Here is a 17,500-nt window from a genome sequence, read left to right as displayed (position 1 = left end):
TTTGGCCTCCTTTAACAGCCAATACAGCATCAGTTGGTCTTTGGAATGACAGACACAGGTCCTGCACAGAATTAGTCTGTCAGAATGGTGTTCAGGTCCCTACATGATGCTGCTGGAGGAAAAGATTTCCTGACTCTCTCCTCCAACACACCCTAAAGTGCTCAAAAATGTTTAGATCTGGGCATTGTGCAGGCCATGGGAGATGTTCAGCTTCACTTTCATGTTCATTAAACCACGCTGTCACCTGTTTTGCTTTGTGTATTGCTGCTTTATCAATCTAATACACAGCACCTTCTTTAGGATGCAGTGGTCAACCCACTGGGTCACATGGTCCTCCAGAATGGTTGGGTAGTCCTTGGCAGTGACCCATCTAGCACAAGCATTGGACCTAGGGAGCTATGATGTTGAAGTCCAAGCCATCACTTATTGCCCCCATGTTTCACTGTGGGCATCAGCAGTCTGGGTGGGACGCTTCTTTGGGGCTTCTCCACCCCGTAACTCTCCCAAATGGTTGAGTAGTCCTTGGCAGTGACCCAGCATCCATCTAGCTCAAGTATTGGGCCTAGGGAACGCCATGATATTGAGCCCAAACCATCAGTGATTCCCCCCCACGCTTTAATCGAAGCATCAGCAGTCTGGGTGGGACGCTTCTTGGGGCTTCTCCACACCGGGGGGTTTGGGGAGATATATTCTCCCACCCTAGACCTGGATATAACTGAGGGCAAGAGAGGTGAGGGTAGTGTCGGGGATGCCACCCTCTCTATTCTGCCGCCTTAGACAGGGATATAACTGAGGGCAAGAGAGGTGAGGGTAGTGTCGGGGATGCCGCCCTCTATTCTGCCGCCCTAGACCGGGATATAACTGAGGGCGCGAGAGGTGAGGGTAGTGTCGGGGATGCTGCCCTCTCTATTCTGCCGCCCTAGACAGGGATTTAACTGAGGGCGCGAGAGGTGAGGGTAGTGTCGGGGATGCCGCCCTCTCTATTCTGCCGCCCTAGACCGGGATATAACTGAGGGCGCGAGAGGTGAGGGTAGTGTCGGGGATGCCGCCCTCTCTATTCTGCCGCCCTAGACCGGGATATAACTGAGGGCGCGAGAGGTGAGGGTAGTGTCGGGGATGCCGCCCTCTCTATTCTGCCGCCCTAGACAGGGATATAACTGAGGGTGCGAGAGGTGAGGGTAGTGTCGGGGATGCCGCCCTCTCTTTTCTGCCGCCCTGGACAGGGATAAAACTGAGGGCGCGAGTGGTGAGGGTAGTGTCGGGGATGCCGCCCTCTCTTTTCTGCCGCAATAGACAGAGATATAACTGAGGGCGCGAGAGGTGAGGGTAGTGTCGGGGTTGCCGCCCTCTCTATTCTGCCCCCCTAGACCGGGATATAACTGAGGGCGCAAGAGGTGAGGGTAGTGTCGGGGACGCCGCCCTCTCTATTCTGCCGCCCTAGACGTGGTAAGGGCACGGGTCATGAGGGTAGTGTCGTGGACGCCGCCCTAGACGCGGATATAACTGAGGGCGCGAGAGGTGAGGGTAGTGTGGTGGACACCGCCCTCTCTATTCTGCCACCCTTGGCAGCTGCCTAGGTTGCCTCTATGGACGCGCCAGCCCTGCATTTAATTAATATAGCTACTTTTGTGTGTGTGTGTGTGTGTGTGTGTGCATGCTTCTGCAGTCTCTACATCCCCTGGACTCCTCCAGACTCTTCGGATGGCAGTCCGCCAACAGTGTGTCTGCCAGCAGCGGTGCGTTTATTAACACACACACAATCGAGATGTGCTTCTGTTCAGAACGACTTTCTTTTACTCGTGTGTATGTGTGTATGTATGTGTGTGTGTGTATCTTCGTCTTCCAGAAGCGTCAAGTGAGCCTCCTCATTTCTCCAGCTCTCACCTCGTCAGTAATTTCGCCATCGTGGAGAATCTGGATTTCCTGTACTTCCTGCGTCACGGACGGCCGGCCTTCGCTTACGCTGTTTACCTCACACAACACCTGAGAGACTGCAGTAACACTAAACTACAGTGAGACACACACACACACACAGGCTCACATACACACAAACAAAAACACACACTCAGACACACAACAATTTCTGAAATATTAAAACTTAAACATTCCTAAAGGTGTGTGTGTGTGTGTGTGTGTGTGTGTGTGTGTGTGTGTGTGTGTGTGTGTGTGTGTGTGTCTCTGTGTCTGTGTGTGTGATTTCTCTCAGGTTGTCTATGGCGGTGGATCAGTCGTACTCGTTGGCTCTGTTGAACTTCAGCAGTGCGAGTGTGTCGTCGGCGTGTGTGTGCTTTTGTGAGCTCATGGGTGTGTGTAGCCTCAAACTGAGGACGGATCTGCGCACGCTGAACCTCATTCACAAGCACTGGAGTCAGAGCCGTGAGGACGGAGACGCAGATTCACTGCGACACACTCTGGGTAGCTGAAAACTAAAAATGATTTAGCATGCTGTTAGCATCCTAATATATTAGCATTAGCATGAGTTTGCACACTGCTTGCATGATTTTAAACACTACTAGCATTTAGCTTGTTAGACTAACACGTTTCACTCATGATTTACCGCTGCTAGCATGACATTTAATGATTTAGCATGTTTTCCCGAGATTATTAGCTTAGCCTTAGCACATTGCTAGCATTTTTTTTCATTGTGAATTAACAGTGTTAGCACATTTTTAACATTGTCTTTCATGATTTAACACTGCTAATGTTTCATTATTGTGGTAGGCCTAGCATGTTTGTAGCATGTTTTAGCTTATTGGTTGAATGCTAACCTATTTAACAAGTTGTTTAGCATGTTAACATGTTTATAGCACAATTAATCTCACTACTAGCATGTTTTAGGACAATGCTAAACAGTTTTAACATACTGCTTATTTAGTTTAGCATATTTTGATCATGTTTTTGTAGCATAGTTTTAACTTGTTAGCATGTTTAAACAAATGTTTAATATTACTAGCATGTTTTATCACATTATTAGCAAGTTTTAACTCATTGTTACTTGTTTCTTGCATGGTTTAGCACACTGTTAGCATGTTTAAATAAATAGTTAATATTTCTAGCATGGTTTAGCTCATTGTTAGCATGTTTAAACAAATGGATGACATTTCTAGCATGTTTTAGCACACTATTAGCATTTTTAAACAAATGGTTAATAGTTCTAGCATGTTTTATCAAATTGTTAGCATGTTTTTACACATCGTTACTTGTTTCCAGCATGATTTAGCACATTGTTAGCATGTTTAAATGGATTGTTAACTTTTATTAATATTTCAAACATACTTCACCAGATGTCTAGCTTGTTGCTTTCATGGTTTAGCATTTTGTTAGACTGTATATGAAGCATGACCCAGAGTGTTTAGCATTCTGCTCTTCTCTGTGTGTTTAGCATTTTGTTAGCCTGTGTTGTTAGCAAGGTTACACATATCATTAACTTATTATTAATATTTCTAATGTACTTTAGCACATGGGTAGCATGTATTTAGCTTGTTGCTATTATGTTTTAGCATGTTTTTAGACTGCTTCTGTAGCATCACCCAGGGTGTATGACATTTTGGTCTTCTCTGTGTGTTTAGCATGTTGTTAGCCTGTGTTGTTAGCAAGGTTACATTCATCATTAACTTATTATTAATATTTCTAATGTATTTTAGCATATGGGTAGCATGTTTTTAGCTTGTTGCTGTCACGTTTTACTATGTTGTTAGACTGTTTATTTAGCATGACCCAGGGTGTATGGCATTCTAGTCTTTTCCGTGTGTTAAGCATGTTGTTAGCATGGTTAAACATATCATTAACTTATTATTAATATTTTTAACATACTTAAGCAAATGGCTTGCATGTTTTAGCTTGTTGCTATCAAGTTTTTGGATGTTGTTAGACTGTATAACTTTGATAGACTTTGTGTGTGGCATTCTGGTGTTCTCTATGTGTTTAGCATGTTGTTAGCCTGGTTAAACATATCATTAGGTTTACTATTAACATTTACAACCTTATACATTTACTACTATCATGTTTAAAAGCGTAATCATTTCTGACGCAATAGCATGTTTTAGCTTGTTGCTATCATGTTTTAGCATGTTGTTAGGCTGTTTCTGTAGCATGACCCAAGACGTGTGGTCTTCTGCTCTTCTGTGTGTTGTTAGCATGTGTCTGTTATGTTTCAGTGGAGAAGGCCAGTCAGCTGATTAGCGCTGAGCATCGCGCGGCTCAGGATTTGCTCCTCCATCTGGAAGCGGCCATCAGAGACGCTCTGGAGAAGAAGACCATCAGTCGGTCAGTGTTTCTGAAAGAGATGCATGCTGGGTGATTCCTCCTGTGGATCCTCATGCCTGATGTTTTGTGTTTTCAGCTGGTCGTTCGAGGCAGCGCAGGAATGGGCACTTCCTGTCCAGTTCTGTCGACTCCACGCTCTTCCTCTAAGCTCCGCCTACCCGCTGGACTGCGCTCATGATGGACAGTGGCTGCACTTTCTGCTGTTCGTTCAGACGCACCAGTACCCGCCCCAACAGGTCAGGCTGTCTTCTGATTGGCTGTTTGATTCAATGGCAAAAACCTGTGATTAAAGCTTATGATATATATTTATTTATTTATGCATCATCAAGTTTTACTATATTGTTAGCATAATTTGCATAATATTATAAACAAATTATGTTTTAATTCAATAAAACAAAAACATGTATATATGTTTTATTGTATTAAACATGATCTCAATGTTTTTATAATGTTAAAATATGGGGAAAAGCTAATAATATTTATTTATACGGTATTACATATAAGATCAATATGACAATTTTTTATCTTTTATTGTAATTTGGGGAAAATATTAAAATTAATTTTTTGCTAAATTTCAAAAACAAAATATAAAAATATTTTGAATGTGATTAAAATGTTTCTAGCCTGTCTGCTTTTCATTTTCTTTTTTTTTCTTTTATTATTAAAATATAAGTGTTTTTTTATTTAGTTTTATTAAAGTTATGAAAGAGCAGCAGTCAATTGTGAAGGTATTTCTTTTTAATGTTTCCCATATTTTAGTAAAGTTATTTTGTAAATGTGTACAATATTTATTTCTGATAAGCTTTTTTAAAAAACATTCTAAAGCTTTAAGCTGTTGTTATTTATTATTATTATTATCATCATTATTATTATTATTATTATTAATGTTATTATTATTATTATTATTATTATTATTATTATTATTATTAAAAATAATAATAATTGTTGTGGTTTATACTATTATTATATACATTTATTAGTTGTTTATTTCATTATTTATTGTTGCTGTTATTTATTATTATTACTTATTATTATTATTATCGTTATTATTAATATTATTATCATTTATTTTTAATATTGTTATTTAATCTTGTTATTGTTGTCATTAACATTATTACTATCGTTACTTATTTATTTCGGTATTTCTTTATTAATTTATTATTATTTTTGTTGTAATCTTCATCATTTATTGTTGTTGTTGTTGTTATCATAATTGTTTTATTTTTTAATTTTATTATTATTATTATAATTATATAAATATATTTATTTTTGTTGCTATTATTTTAAAGTATTGTTATTATTAAAATCATCATTATTATTGTTGCTATTATTATTGTTGTTATTAATATTATTTCTATCATTATTTTTTTATTTCCTTATGAATTATTATTATTTTTTATTGTTTATTGTTTTTTATCATCATCATTATTTATTGTTGTTGTTGTTGTTGTTGTTGTTATTGTTATTAATATTATTATTATCCTTATTTCATTATTTATCATTATTATTATATATTTTTATTGTTATTAATATTGTTTTTTATAAATAGTTATGTTATTGTTGTTTTATATTTATTAAATAATTAATAATAATAATAATAATAGTAATAGTAATAATAATAATAAAAATATATATATTTTTTTATTTTATTTTATTATCATTGTTGTTATTAACATCATCATCATGGTTATCATTATTATTATTGTTATTATTAATATTAATACTATCATTATTTATGTAATTGTTTCTTTTTTGATTTGTAATTATCATTTATTTTTTATTTTTGTTTTATTATTATGATTGTTGTTGTTGTTATTATTTTTATAATTATCTATTATTATTATTATTATTAATTGTGATGATGATAATAATAATAATAATAACGTAATTGATTTATTATTTAATATTATTATTATTATTATTAGCATCATCATCGTTATTGTTAATGTTATTATTATTTTCTTATTGATTTATTATTATTATTATTATTATTATTATTATTATTATTAATATTAGTAGTAATAATAATTCTATTTTTATTTTGTTGTTTTAGTATTATTTTAGATGTTGTTATCATCATCATTATTCATTATTGTTGATATTGTTGTTGTTAATATATTTACTAGTATTACTGTTATCATCATTTATTACATTATTTATTTTTTATTATTATAATCATCATCATTATTTATTATTATTGTTGTTAATAATATTTGTATTCTTATCATTATTAATGTTATTTATTGTTATTATTATTTAATAATCTTCTGTTTTCTCTATGTTTTCCTCCAGGTCAGGTTTCTATCTGAAAGCTTCAGTCCGGCTCTGCAGTCTCACATTTCTCTGGCCTTCCAGGATCTGCGTTCGCCAATAGAGGATCAGGGAGTCTCAGTGACTCCGCCCTCTCCAGACGAGAGCTCTGATTGGCCCACAGAGCTGTTCCAGGTGCTACTGCAGAGTCAGGAGAAGCCCCACCCCTGGAGGATCCTGCTGTCAGAGGCTGTGCGGCGCCGCTGTGCTCCTCTGGCCGTCCTCGCTGCCTCACACCAGGTCAATTCTTTATTATTTGTTTATGTAATTTATACGTGTGTGTGTGTGTGCATATTTATGTTTGTGTATATGTATGTTTTTGTTTGATTGTGTGTGTGTGTGTATCTTGTGTTTTAATAACTGTGTGCATACATGCATGACTGCGTGTGCCTGTGCGTGTGTGTGCGTTTGTGTGCGTGTGCGTGTGGTTTACAGGGCTCAGAGCTGCTGCAGTGCCTCTGTGTGTGGATCTTGACCTCGGTGGATGATGATGATGTCACTCAGGAAGCCGCCGCCCACATCAACGAGAGCCCCGCCCACCACGTGTGGAACCTGCATGACCTGTCCATCCTCTGGAAGACGCTGCTGAGCCGCAGCAAGATCAGGCCTCTGATTCGCGGATTCCAGCTCTTTCAGAGGGTACGAGACGCTATGATTGGTCGAAACGCAGGCTGCTCTGGTCATGCACATGATCGAGCTTTTACATGATTTACCACTTACCTACTCATTTTGTCTGAGCGAAAGTTTTGTTTTAATTTTAAAACAAATTTTAGTTTTATTTAGTTTTGCTTTAATATTTTTTGTTTTATTTTGTATCTTTTTTGTGTGTTTTGTTTTGTATCGTTTTGTTTTGTTTGTGTTTTGTATGTTATTTTGTATCGTTCAGGTTTTGTTTTGTTTTGTTTTTGATGCATTTTCCTTTGTGTTTTGTTTTGGGTCGTTTTGTATCCATTTGTTTAGTTTTGTTTTGTATTTTTTGAATCGTTTAGTTTAATTTTGTTTTTGTGTTTTGTTGTATCATTTTGTTTTGTTGGATCATTTTGTTTTTTGTTTTGTATCGTATTTTGTTGTGTTTTGTTTTATATCATTTTGTTCTGTTTTTTGTGTTTTGTTTTTGTTTTGTTTCATTTTGTTTTGTTTTTTGTTTGTGTCATTTTTTTAAATCATTTTGTTGTTTAATTTTTTTTGTTTTGTTTTTTTGGGTTTTGTTTAGTGTCATTTTTGTTTGTTTCATTTTTTTCTTTTGTGTCTTTTTCTTTTGTCGTTTTTTTCTTGTTTCATTTTTTGTTTAGTTTCAGTTTTTCTTTTGTTTTATTTTGTTGGGTTTTGTTTTGAGTCATTTTGTTTTATATCATTTTGTTTTGTTTCATTTTTTGTTTTGTGTTTATTTTGTGTTATTGTATTTTTGTTTCATTTTGTTTTATATAATTTTATTTTGTTTCATTTTTTGTTTTGGTTTTTGTGTCATTTTGATATATATCATTTTGTTTTGTTTTTGTTTTGTTTCATTTTGTATCATTTTGTTTTATATCATTTTGTTTTGTTTCATTTTTTGTTTTGTGTTTATTTTGTGTTATTGTATTTTTGTTTCATTTTGTTTTATATAATTTTATTTTGTTTCATTTTTTGTTTCGTTTTGTTGTGTCTTTGTATTGTTTTGTTTGATATCACTTTTAGTTTTGTGTGTTGTTGTTTTTTGTCATTTTGTTTTTTGTTTTGTTTCATCTTGTTTTTGTTTTGTGTTTTCTTGTGTTGTTGTTTATCATTTTGTTTTGCTTAATCATTTTTGTTTTGTGTCATTTTGTATCGTTTTGTTTTGTATTCTTTTGTTTCATTTTGTTTTATATCATTTTGTTTTGTTTCATGTTTTCTTGTATCATTTTGTTGTTACATTTCATTTTTAGTTTTATGTTGTATCATTTTGTTTTGTTCCATTTTATATAGTTTAGTTTTTTGTTTTGTTTGTTGTTTGTTTTTTGTCATTTTGTTTTGTATTTTTATTTTGTTTTGTCTTTTTTCAGTTTTTTGTTTTATTCTGTCAATTGCTTTGTAACATTTTGTTTTTTATTGTTTTGTTTTGTTTAATTTTTTGTTTTATTTGTTTTAAAATAACTTGCATTTTTCAGTTTTACTTTTACTTTTTGTTTTTCAAATGTTGTGTTGTGTATTATAAGTTGTATTGTGTGTGTGTGTGTGTGTGTGTGTCAGGAGTCTCCGCTGATTGCCATGCTTCAGATGTACGAGTTTTGCTTCGACTACAAAGACTATCAGAGAGCCAAAGACAAACTGCTGGACTTCCAGAAGAGTCTGCTTAATGTAAGCTCCACACACACACACACACACACACACACTGGTGTTTACTCTGCTTATTCACGTGTGTATTTGTTTAGATGTCCACTGTTGGGATGTTGTATGTTGTTTATTCGTCAGGTGTGTATCCTCCTGTGTGTAGCACTAGTGTTCTCCACATGTCCTCCTCCTGTTTTCTGTTGTTTTCTGATGTGATTTCCGACTGTTGTAGCTGTGAAATAACGCTAATCATTCAGCAGAGTGATATGGAGCTCTATTGCTGCCGGAACTACTTTAGCTGTGCCATTATCTGACAATAACTAAACACCACAGAGTGACCATCAGCCAATAAGAATCCAGCATTCAGCCGCCCTGTGGTAAATATGTGTGTGTTTTATCTGTGTGTGTGTGTGTAGTTGCGTAGCAGCAGTGTGTTGTCCAGCTCTGATGTTCTGCCAGTGCAGTGGGTGGAGTCTCAGGCTTCAGTGCTGCTCCTGACGCTCCTCAAGCAGAGCCGGACGCAGTATGAGCTCCGCCGGCTGCTGCAGCTGCTGCTGGACGTGGAGAAACTGCTCAAGTCCAACGGTCAGAACTCCACCACACATACAGCGTTTCATCTACTATCAATAATTATAATATAAATAATAATAATTGTAAAATACAATAGTCTTATATTCCAGAAATAGCAATAGGTGTATATAAATATATAAACATTACCTTCAAATATTTGGCAATATTCATAAAGAAAATATTGTTATTACTAAAAAAAGACCAAATATGATTGATATTCAAACACTTTATGCAAAAAAACACAGCGTTTAAGAGTTTTTTATGATTATTTCTATTGTTATTGTCACAATAATAACAATAATAATAATAATAAGACAATTGGGCTATTTTATGTGTGTGCATGCGTGTGTGTGTGCAGGTCCAGATTTCCGGCTGCTCAGTGAGCTCAGTCAGCTGCTGTGTGAGACGCCGGTGTGTGTGTCGTCTCGTCTGCTTGACTGTTATTCCCCCAGTGTCCTGCAGGAGGAGTGTGTGAGGATCATGGAGGAGCTGCAGGACGCAGGACTTTACATGCAGGCACGCAGAGTCGCAGAGCTGGCCGAGCTGCCCGCACACACACTCATCATCAACCAGGTGCACAGACACACACACGACAGATGCGCACACACACACACAGAGACAGACAGGAGGAAAAACAATTGGTAAAAAACAAAACTTTGAATCTAAAATGTAAAAAAAAAAGTTAAACAAGACATAATCCATACTTGGATAATGTGTAGAAATTAGCATTTGTTAAATTACTCAATGCCTAATTTGCATATTATCTGAACAACATTTTAGGACACTTATAATTTAAGAAAATGTTTGCAATACTTCATGTAATCAGTTGACTTGTGATGTTTGATGATTAAAATATACCTTCATGACAGGCAGTGCCTTAAAAATAGCATTATTAACATCATCCAAGCTTAATTTGAATAAATGAATATTAATTTTGAAGGCTTAAATAATTAGAAGGGTGTAATTTTGAAGTTGGCCATCTCTGCTTCAGGGAGCTGCAGAAGTGCTGAAAGTGTGTGTGTGTGTGTGTGTGTGTGTGTGTGCTTTCATGTGTGTGTGTGTGTGTTTTCATAGCTTCTGCGGGATCTGAGCGCTCAGAAACTGAAGCGTCAGTGGGAGCGTCAGGAGATTCGATTGGCCCTCTGGAGGAGGTCACATGATCAGCTGCAGACCGAACACGTGCAGCCAGAGACCGCATGCCACTTCTTCCTCTCACAGGCCGAGGTCTGACACACACCACAAACATTATATTATATTATATTATATTATATATTATATTATATTATATTATATTATATTATATTAAATTAGATTATATTTTATTATATTAAATTGTTATATTATATTTATTGTATTATATTATATTAAATTATATATTATATTATATTATCTATAATTTTTATTATATTATATTATATTTATATTTTTTATTATATTGTATTATTATATTATATTATAATTATTATTATATTACATTATTATTATAATTTATATTTTATTATATTATTATATTAATATTATATTATATTATTATATTATTATTATATTTTATATTATATTATATTACATTAAATTAGATTATATTTTATTATATTAAATTATATTATGTTATATTATATTTATTGTATTATATTATATTAAATGTTATATTATATTATTATTATCTATAATCTTTTATTATATTATATTTATATTTTATATTTTTTATTATATTGTATTATTATATTATAATTATTATTATATTATATTATTATTATAATTTATATTATATTTTATTATATTATTATATTATATTAAATTATATTATTATATTATATTATTATTTTATATTATATTATATTATATTATATTATTATATTATATTTTATTATATTATATTATAGTTCTATTTTATATTATATTTTATATGATATGATATTATATTATATTTTTATTATATTATATTATATATTATAATATTTTATATTATATTATATTATTATATTATATATTCTGTATATCTAAATCGATAACGTTTAATTCCTCGCTGTTATCCCATTGTGTTCCTCCAGGTGGCGCTGCAGTCAGACTCAGAGCTGGTGAATCTCCAGGAGCGCTGTGTTCTGCTGGGTTTAGCAGGACTCTGGTTGTCCCGCTGTGATCCTCCACCATCCACTCCAATTTTAGCTGATCTGGAGAAGCGTCAATCGGAATGTCGGATCCAGCAGCGACTCCTATTGGCGGATCTGGAGCGCCAGAGTCTGTTCGCTCCGTCCGCACTCTCCGAAGACTCTCCGGAAAATCTTCTGCGCGATTTTTCCTTCTCCAGAATGCCGGCTCTTAATGACGATGCTAATCTGAGTCTGGACGGTCTGCCGGCGGATTCAAATTCCTGTATTCTGCCTGATGACCAGCAGAGGGCGCTGGCGAGTCTGATCGCGCAGCTACTGAACGACGGCAGTGTGAACGAGGCTAGCCGTGTGTGTCGCTACTTCAGGTTTTTTCACAAAGATGTGTGGCTGGTGTTGCGGTGTCGCGGGTTAGCATGCGGCGAACTGCAGCCTGAACTTCACAGTCCTGACGGAGAGAGCCGCCGCAGTCTGCCGTCATGTGAGTGTGCTGCTTTCTTTTTTGTGTGTGTGTATTTGGGTGTCATCAATATTTTAATTATACAGATATATATATATATATATATATATATATATATATTTTTTTTTTTATATTATCGCTGATGGATCTTTGTTGTTTTTGGTTATATTATATTATACTTAGCATCATGCTAACATTAAGCTCTGAACTTTAATCTCTGAATTTTCTCTTTTCGATTTCTTTTCAAATTCACTAGCCTAGCATCATGCTAACACCAGGCTTTGACCTTTGATCTCTGTCTTTTTTGCCTTTTCAAATTCATTAGCTTAGCATCAAGCTAACACCAGGCCCTGACCTTAAATCTGTGTCTTGTATTTTCGAATTCATTAGCTTAATATCTTGCTAACAATAGGCTTTGACCTTTGTTCTGTCTTTTTTGCCTTTCCGAATTCATTAGCTTAGCATCAAGCTAACACCAGGCCCTGACCTTTGGTCTTTGTCCTTTGTCTTTTCGGAATTTTTTTTTTATTCATTAGCTTTATTTCATTGTAAATACATTAGCTTAGCATTGTGCTAACACCAGGCATTTGAGCTCTACATTTTATTCTTACTATTTGAATTAATTAGCCTAGCTTTATGGCAATGCCAGACTCTGGCCTTTAATCTGCCTTTTTCTTTTGGAGTTCATTAGCTTAGCAACTTGCTAACACCAGACTCTGGCTATTGATATGTCTTTTTGTTTTGTATTGATTTTTAAAATTTTGTTAGCATAACATAATGCTAACAACAAGCTCTGAACTTTGATCTCTGTATTTTTTCTTTTCAAATTCATTAGCTTATCATCATGCTAACACCAGGCTTTGACCATTAATCTCTGTCTTTTTTCTTTTAGAATTTCTTATTGAATTAATTAGCTTAGCATCTTGCTAAACTCTGATTTAGTCTTGATTTCTGTCCTTTTTTTGAGTTCATTAGCTTAGCATCATGCTAACACCAGACCCTGAATTTTGATCTCTACCTTTTTTCTCTCTCTTTGAATTAATAAACTTTGCATCATGCTAACAAGTTGATGCAACAAGTAAACTTTGTTCTAAAAAAAGCATCTTAGCATTTTGATAACACCAGACTCTGACCTTTGATATGTCTTTTTATTTCTTAATCGATTTATTAAAATTGGTATGCCTAGCATCATGCTAAAAACAAGCTCTGAACTTCGATTTCTTCGAATGAATTCATTAGCTTAGCATCATGTTAACGCCAGACTCTCACCCTTGATCTCTATTTGAATTCATTAGCTTAGCATTGTGTAAAAATCAGATTTTAACTTTTAATCCATCTTTTTTTCTTTACAGATTTGTTTTTGAGTTCATTAGCTTATTATCATGCTAACATCAGGCCTTGATCTTTGATCTTTACATTTTTTTACTCTATTTGAAATCATTAGCTTAGCATCATGCTAACAGCAGCCCCTGACCTTTGATCTGTCTTTTTTCCTTTTTAATTCATTAGCATCATGCTAAAACCAGACTCCGAGTCTTGATCTGTCTTTTTTTCCTATTTGAAATCATTAGCTTAGCATCATGCTAACAGTGTATTTTTTCCCTTTTGATTCATTAGCATCATGCTAACACCAGACTCTGACTCTTGATCTGTCTTTTTTCCTATTTGAAATCATTAGCTTAGCATCATGCTAACAGTGTATTTTTTCCCTTTTTATTCATTAGCATCATGCTAACACCAGACTCTGACTCTTGATCTCTGTCTTTTTTTCCTTTTGAAATCATTAGCTTAGCATCATGCTAACAGTGTATTTTTTCCCTTTTGATTCATTAGCATCATGCTAACACCAGACTCTGACTCTTGATCTGTCTTTTTTCCTATTTGAAATCATTAGCTTAGCATCATGCTAACAGTGTATTTTTTCCCTTTTTATTCATTAGCATCATGCTAACACCAGACTCTGACTCTTGATCTCTGTCTTTTTTTCCTATTTGAAATCATTAGCTTAGCATCATGCTAACAGTGTATTTTTTCCCTTTTAATTCATTAGCATCATGCTAACACCAGACTCTGACTCTTGATCTCTGTCTTTTTTCTATTTGAAATCATTAGCTTAGCATCATGCTAACAGTGTATTTTTTCCCTTTTAATTCATTAGCATCATGTTAACACCAGACTTTGACTCTTGATCTCTGTCTTTTTTTCCTATTTGAACTCATTAGCTTAGCATCATGCTAACAGTGTATTTTTCCCCTTTTAATTCATTAGCATCATTCTAAAACCAAGCTCTGACTCTTGATCTCTGTCTTTTTCTTCCTATTTGAAATCATTAGCTTAGCATCATGCTAACAGTGTATTTTTTCCCTTTTAATTCATTAGCATCATGCTAACACCAAGCTCTGACTCTTGATTTCTGTCTTTTTCTTCCTATTTGAAATCATTAGCTTAGCATCATGCTAACAGTGTATTTTTCCCTTTTAATTCATTAGCATCATGCTAACACCAAGCTCTGACTCTTGATCTCTGTCTTTTTCTTCCTATTTGAAATCATTAGCTTAGCATCATGCTAACAGTGTATTTTTTCCCTTTTAATTCATTAGCATCATGCTAACACCAAGCTCTGACTCTTGATCTCTGTCTTTTTTTCTATTTGATATCATTAGCTTAGCATCATGCTAACATCATGCCCTGATCTTTGATCTATGCCTTGGATCATTAGCTTAGCATCATGCTAACATCGGGTGTGTGTGTGTGTGTTCAGCTCCCAGTATGAGCTCCCTGTCGTCGTTTGTGGTGGTGTCGTCTCCTGATGATCAGCTCCAGCTTCAGCTCCAGCTGCTGGTGGATCAGTGCAGCCATGGCAAGAGTTACTGCAAACAAGTGCTGAGCCTCTACCAGCTCTCCAAGGTCAACACTGCTTTACTTCCTGCTGCTCGCTTACAATGCTGTCAAGGCATAAGAAACAACATCATGCATGCATCTGTGTGTGTGTGTGTGTGTGTGTGTGTGTGTGTGTGTGAGTGTGTGTGTGTGTGTGTGTGTGTGTGTGCTTGCATATGTCCATGTATTTGTAGGTATATGCATGTGTGCATGTGCATGCATGTGTATGTGTGTGCGTGTGAGTGTGTGCATGCATGTGTTGTTTGAGTGTGCATGTGTCTATGTACACCTTTGTATATATGTATGCGTGTGTGTGTGTGTGTCTGTGCGTGTTTGTGCATCGCCTTTGTATGTATATATGTATGCTTGCATGAGTCTGTGTAGTGTGTGGGTGTATCTAATTGTGTGTGTGTGTTTGTGCAGGAGCTGCAGTGCTCGTTCTCTGAGCTGTGGTCCTCTGAGCCGGAGTGTGTCCTGCAGAAGGTGCTTCTGTCTCGTCAGTCTGAGCGCTATAAGAAAGCAGAGGCCTTCATCAGTGCTCAGAGTCTGCAGCCGCACACCGTCGCCAACCTCATCTCCACTGCAGTGCTGGAGGGACTGAACGCACACACACGAGACACTGACACTAGTGAGACACACACACACACACAAGACACAGACACCAGCGAGCAACACACACTCTCTCAATGTCGACTTCCCATGTAAAACCCTTGTGTGTGTGCAGGTGAGCGTCTGATTTTCAGTGCGTCGGACAGCAGAGAGTCGTTCCTCCAGCTCGCCAAACTGTGTGGAGACGCCAATCTGGTGGGAAACAAACTGCTGGACAGCATCGGCAGCGTCCCGCTGTCAGACCTCAGCTGCAGTGAGCATACATTATACTACTAGAGCACCTGAAATATAAAGGAAGAGTTCAGATGCAAAAGTGGCTTAATGACACGTCTGCCAAAAATGAGATCATGACATTGAGGGAATGCTTCAGGCACGTACTACACCATCAACAAATAGATTTGCTTCTGATCATCTCAATCGCAGCGTCAGCGCAGTCAGAAATAACAGTAATAAAAATAATAATAATAATTCCTTACATTTATACAGCGCTTTTCTGGGCACTCAATGGGGGGGGCATCTCCTTATCCACCACCAGTGTGCAGCATCCACCTCGATAACGTGACGGCAGCCATATTGCGCCAGACCGCACACCACACACCAGCTGATTGGTGGAGAGGAGACAGAGATGAAGCCAATTATGATATGGGGATGGTTGGGAGGCCATGATGGACAGAGACTAGTGGGCAGATTTGGCCAGGATGCCAGGGTTAAACCCCTACTCTTTTTCGAAGGACATCCTGGGATTTTTTAACGTCCACAGAGAGTCGTGACCTCGGTTTAACGTCTCATCCGAAAGACGGCGCTCACTGAGCAGTATAGAGTCCCTGTCACTATACTCGGGCATTAGGACCCACACAGACCACAGGTTGAGCTCCCCCTGCTGGTAGTTTTAACGCAAAAGAAAATTTACCTTAATAAAAATCAAAGAATTGTCTAAAGTGACATTTGTGAAAAAAATATAAATTTTCTTTACCAGCTAATAGGGATGCAACAATACAGTTAGCCCACGGTTCAATACATACCTCGGTTTTTTAACACGGTTTTCAGTTCGGTTCTCATGGCTTGACTTGTTTTGTGTTTTGTTTTTTGGGTTTTTTTTTTATTCTATTGACCTTATTCTAAAATGCGGAAGTGCGCCTGTTTTCGAGATTGTCTTAGAACTTCCGAATCAGTCGTCTATGGGAGAAATGACTAGGAATAATAAACGGCAGAAAACGGTCAAACTACTTGCTCTTGTGGTGGTTTTCTTGGTTTTTCTCTTACTAAATCAAACTCAGTCTGGAGGTTATGAATATCAGAAGAATATACTTTATTGTCGACAACAAAGGAGAACTTTCGGGAGACCCCCAGTAGCATCTCTGTCTGAAAAATTCTAACTCACTCATCTTCTGGCCTTATTTAAATACCCTTTAACATCTGTTGTTTTCCTTTGTTCTTCATATATTACACAAGATCCCTCCTAGTTTAACCCTTGACCCCAAATTCCACCTCTGTCATCTGTTTTTGTCTTAGTTCTACATATATCACACAAATTCCACCTAGGTTAACCCCTGACCTCAATTTCCACCTAGGTTAACCCCTGACCCAAACCTGGTAACTATATAACTTATCCAGTTCTTGTGATATGGTAATTCTTCTAATGGTATGCAAGTCTACAAGCAGATTATATACATACACTTTGAATATATATATTAACTTCACACTTTAAAGAGTATAAAATCCACTTCACTCTACAAACAAATGTTTGCATGACTATACAGACCAAGTAGCATAATATAATAAGAAAATATCAAATTGCAACATCAAGCAGCAGAATGAGCAGTTTTTAACGTCAGAAAATGAATGGAAGTGAATGAGACCGGAAGTCTCAAGCCAAAAAGATTCAAATGGCAGTGCCCACTCGTCGACGGAGAATAGGGTGAATAGACAAAAGAAACAGTAAGAGGTTAAGGAGAAAAGAATAAAAACTATTTATTGCAACACTCATTTTGTTTTACTTAAAAGCCAA

General features: G+C 36.0%; 1 protein-coding gene and 1 long non-coding RNA gene across 5 annotated transcripts in view; one reads left to right on the top strand and one right to left on the bottom strand.

Annotated features, from left to right (window-relative positions):
* spg11 (SPG11 vesicle trafficking associated, spatacsin) overlaps nt 1–17,500 on the top strand; it is a 42,638-nt gene that overhangs the window by 16,618 nt on the left and 8,520 nt on the right. For 2 of the 4 annotated variants that reach the window (NM_001194994.2, XM_087311221.1), the window contains 15 exon segments: nt 1,667–1,736; nt 1,847–2,012; nt 2,207–2,415; nt 4,158–4,266; nt 4,343–4,502; nt 6,559–6,816; nt 7,012–7,215; nt 8,785–8,892; nt 9,282–9,450; nt 9,794–10,008; nt 10,510–10,659; nt 11,487–12,024; nt 14,765–14,910; nt 15,307–15,511; nt 15,608–15,745. In NM_001194994.2, coding sequence (NP_001181923.2) covers nt 1,667–1,736; nt 1,847–2,012; nt 2,207–2,415; nt 4,158–4,266; nt 4,343–4,502; nt 6,559–6,816; nt 7,012–7,215; nt 8,785–8,892; nt 9,282–9,450; nt 9,794–10,008; nt 10,510–10,659; nt 11,487–12,024; nt 14,765–14,910; nt 15,307–15,511; nt 15,608–15,745 — 2,845 coding nt within the window. 4 annotated transcript variants of the gene reach the window in all.
* Nucleotides 12,174–16,442, bottom strand: LOC147837621 (uncharacterized). Its single transcript, XR_015526143.1, has 3 exons — nt 14,507–16,442; nt 13,067–13,856; nt 12,174–12,990 (listed from the first exon to the last, which is right to left on the bottom strand). It is a non-coding gene; the product is annotated as an uncharacterized LOC147837621 (long non-coding RNA).

Source organism: Danio rerio, chromosome 25, assembly GCF_052040795.2.
Source record: "Danio rerio strain M-AB ecotype USA chromosome 25, GRCz13ab, whole genome shotgun sequence".
Lineage (NCBI taxonomy): Eukaryota > Metazoa > Chordata > Actinopteri > Cypriniformes > Danionidae > Danio > Danio rerio.
This window is presented reverse-complemented; position numbering and strand designations above follow the sequence as displayed.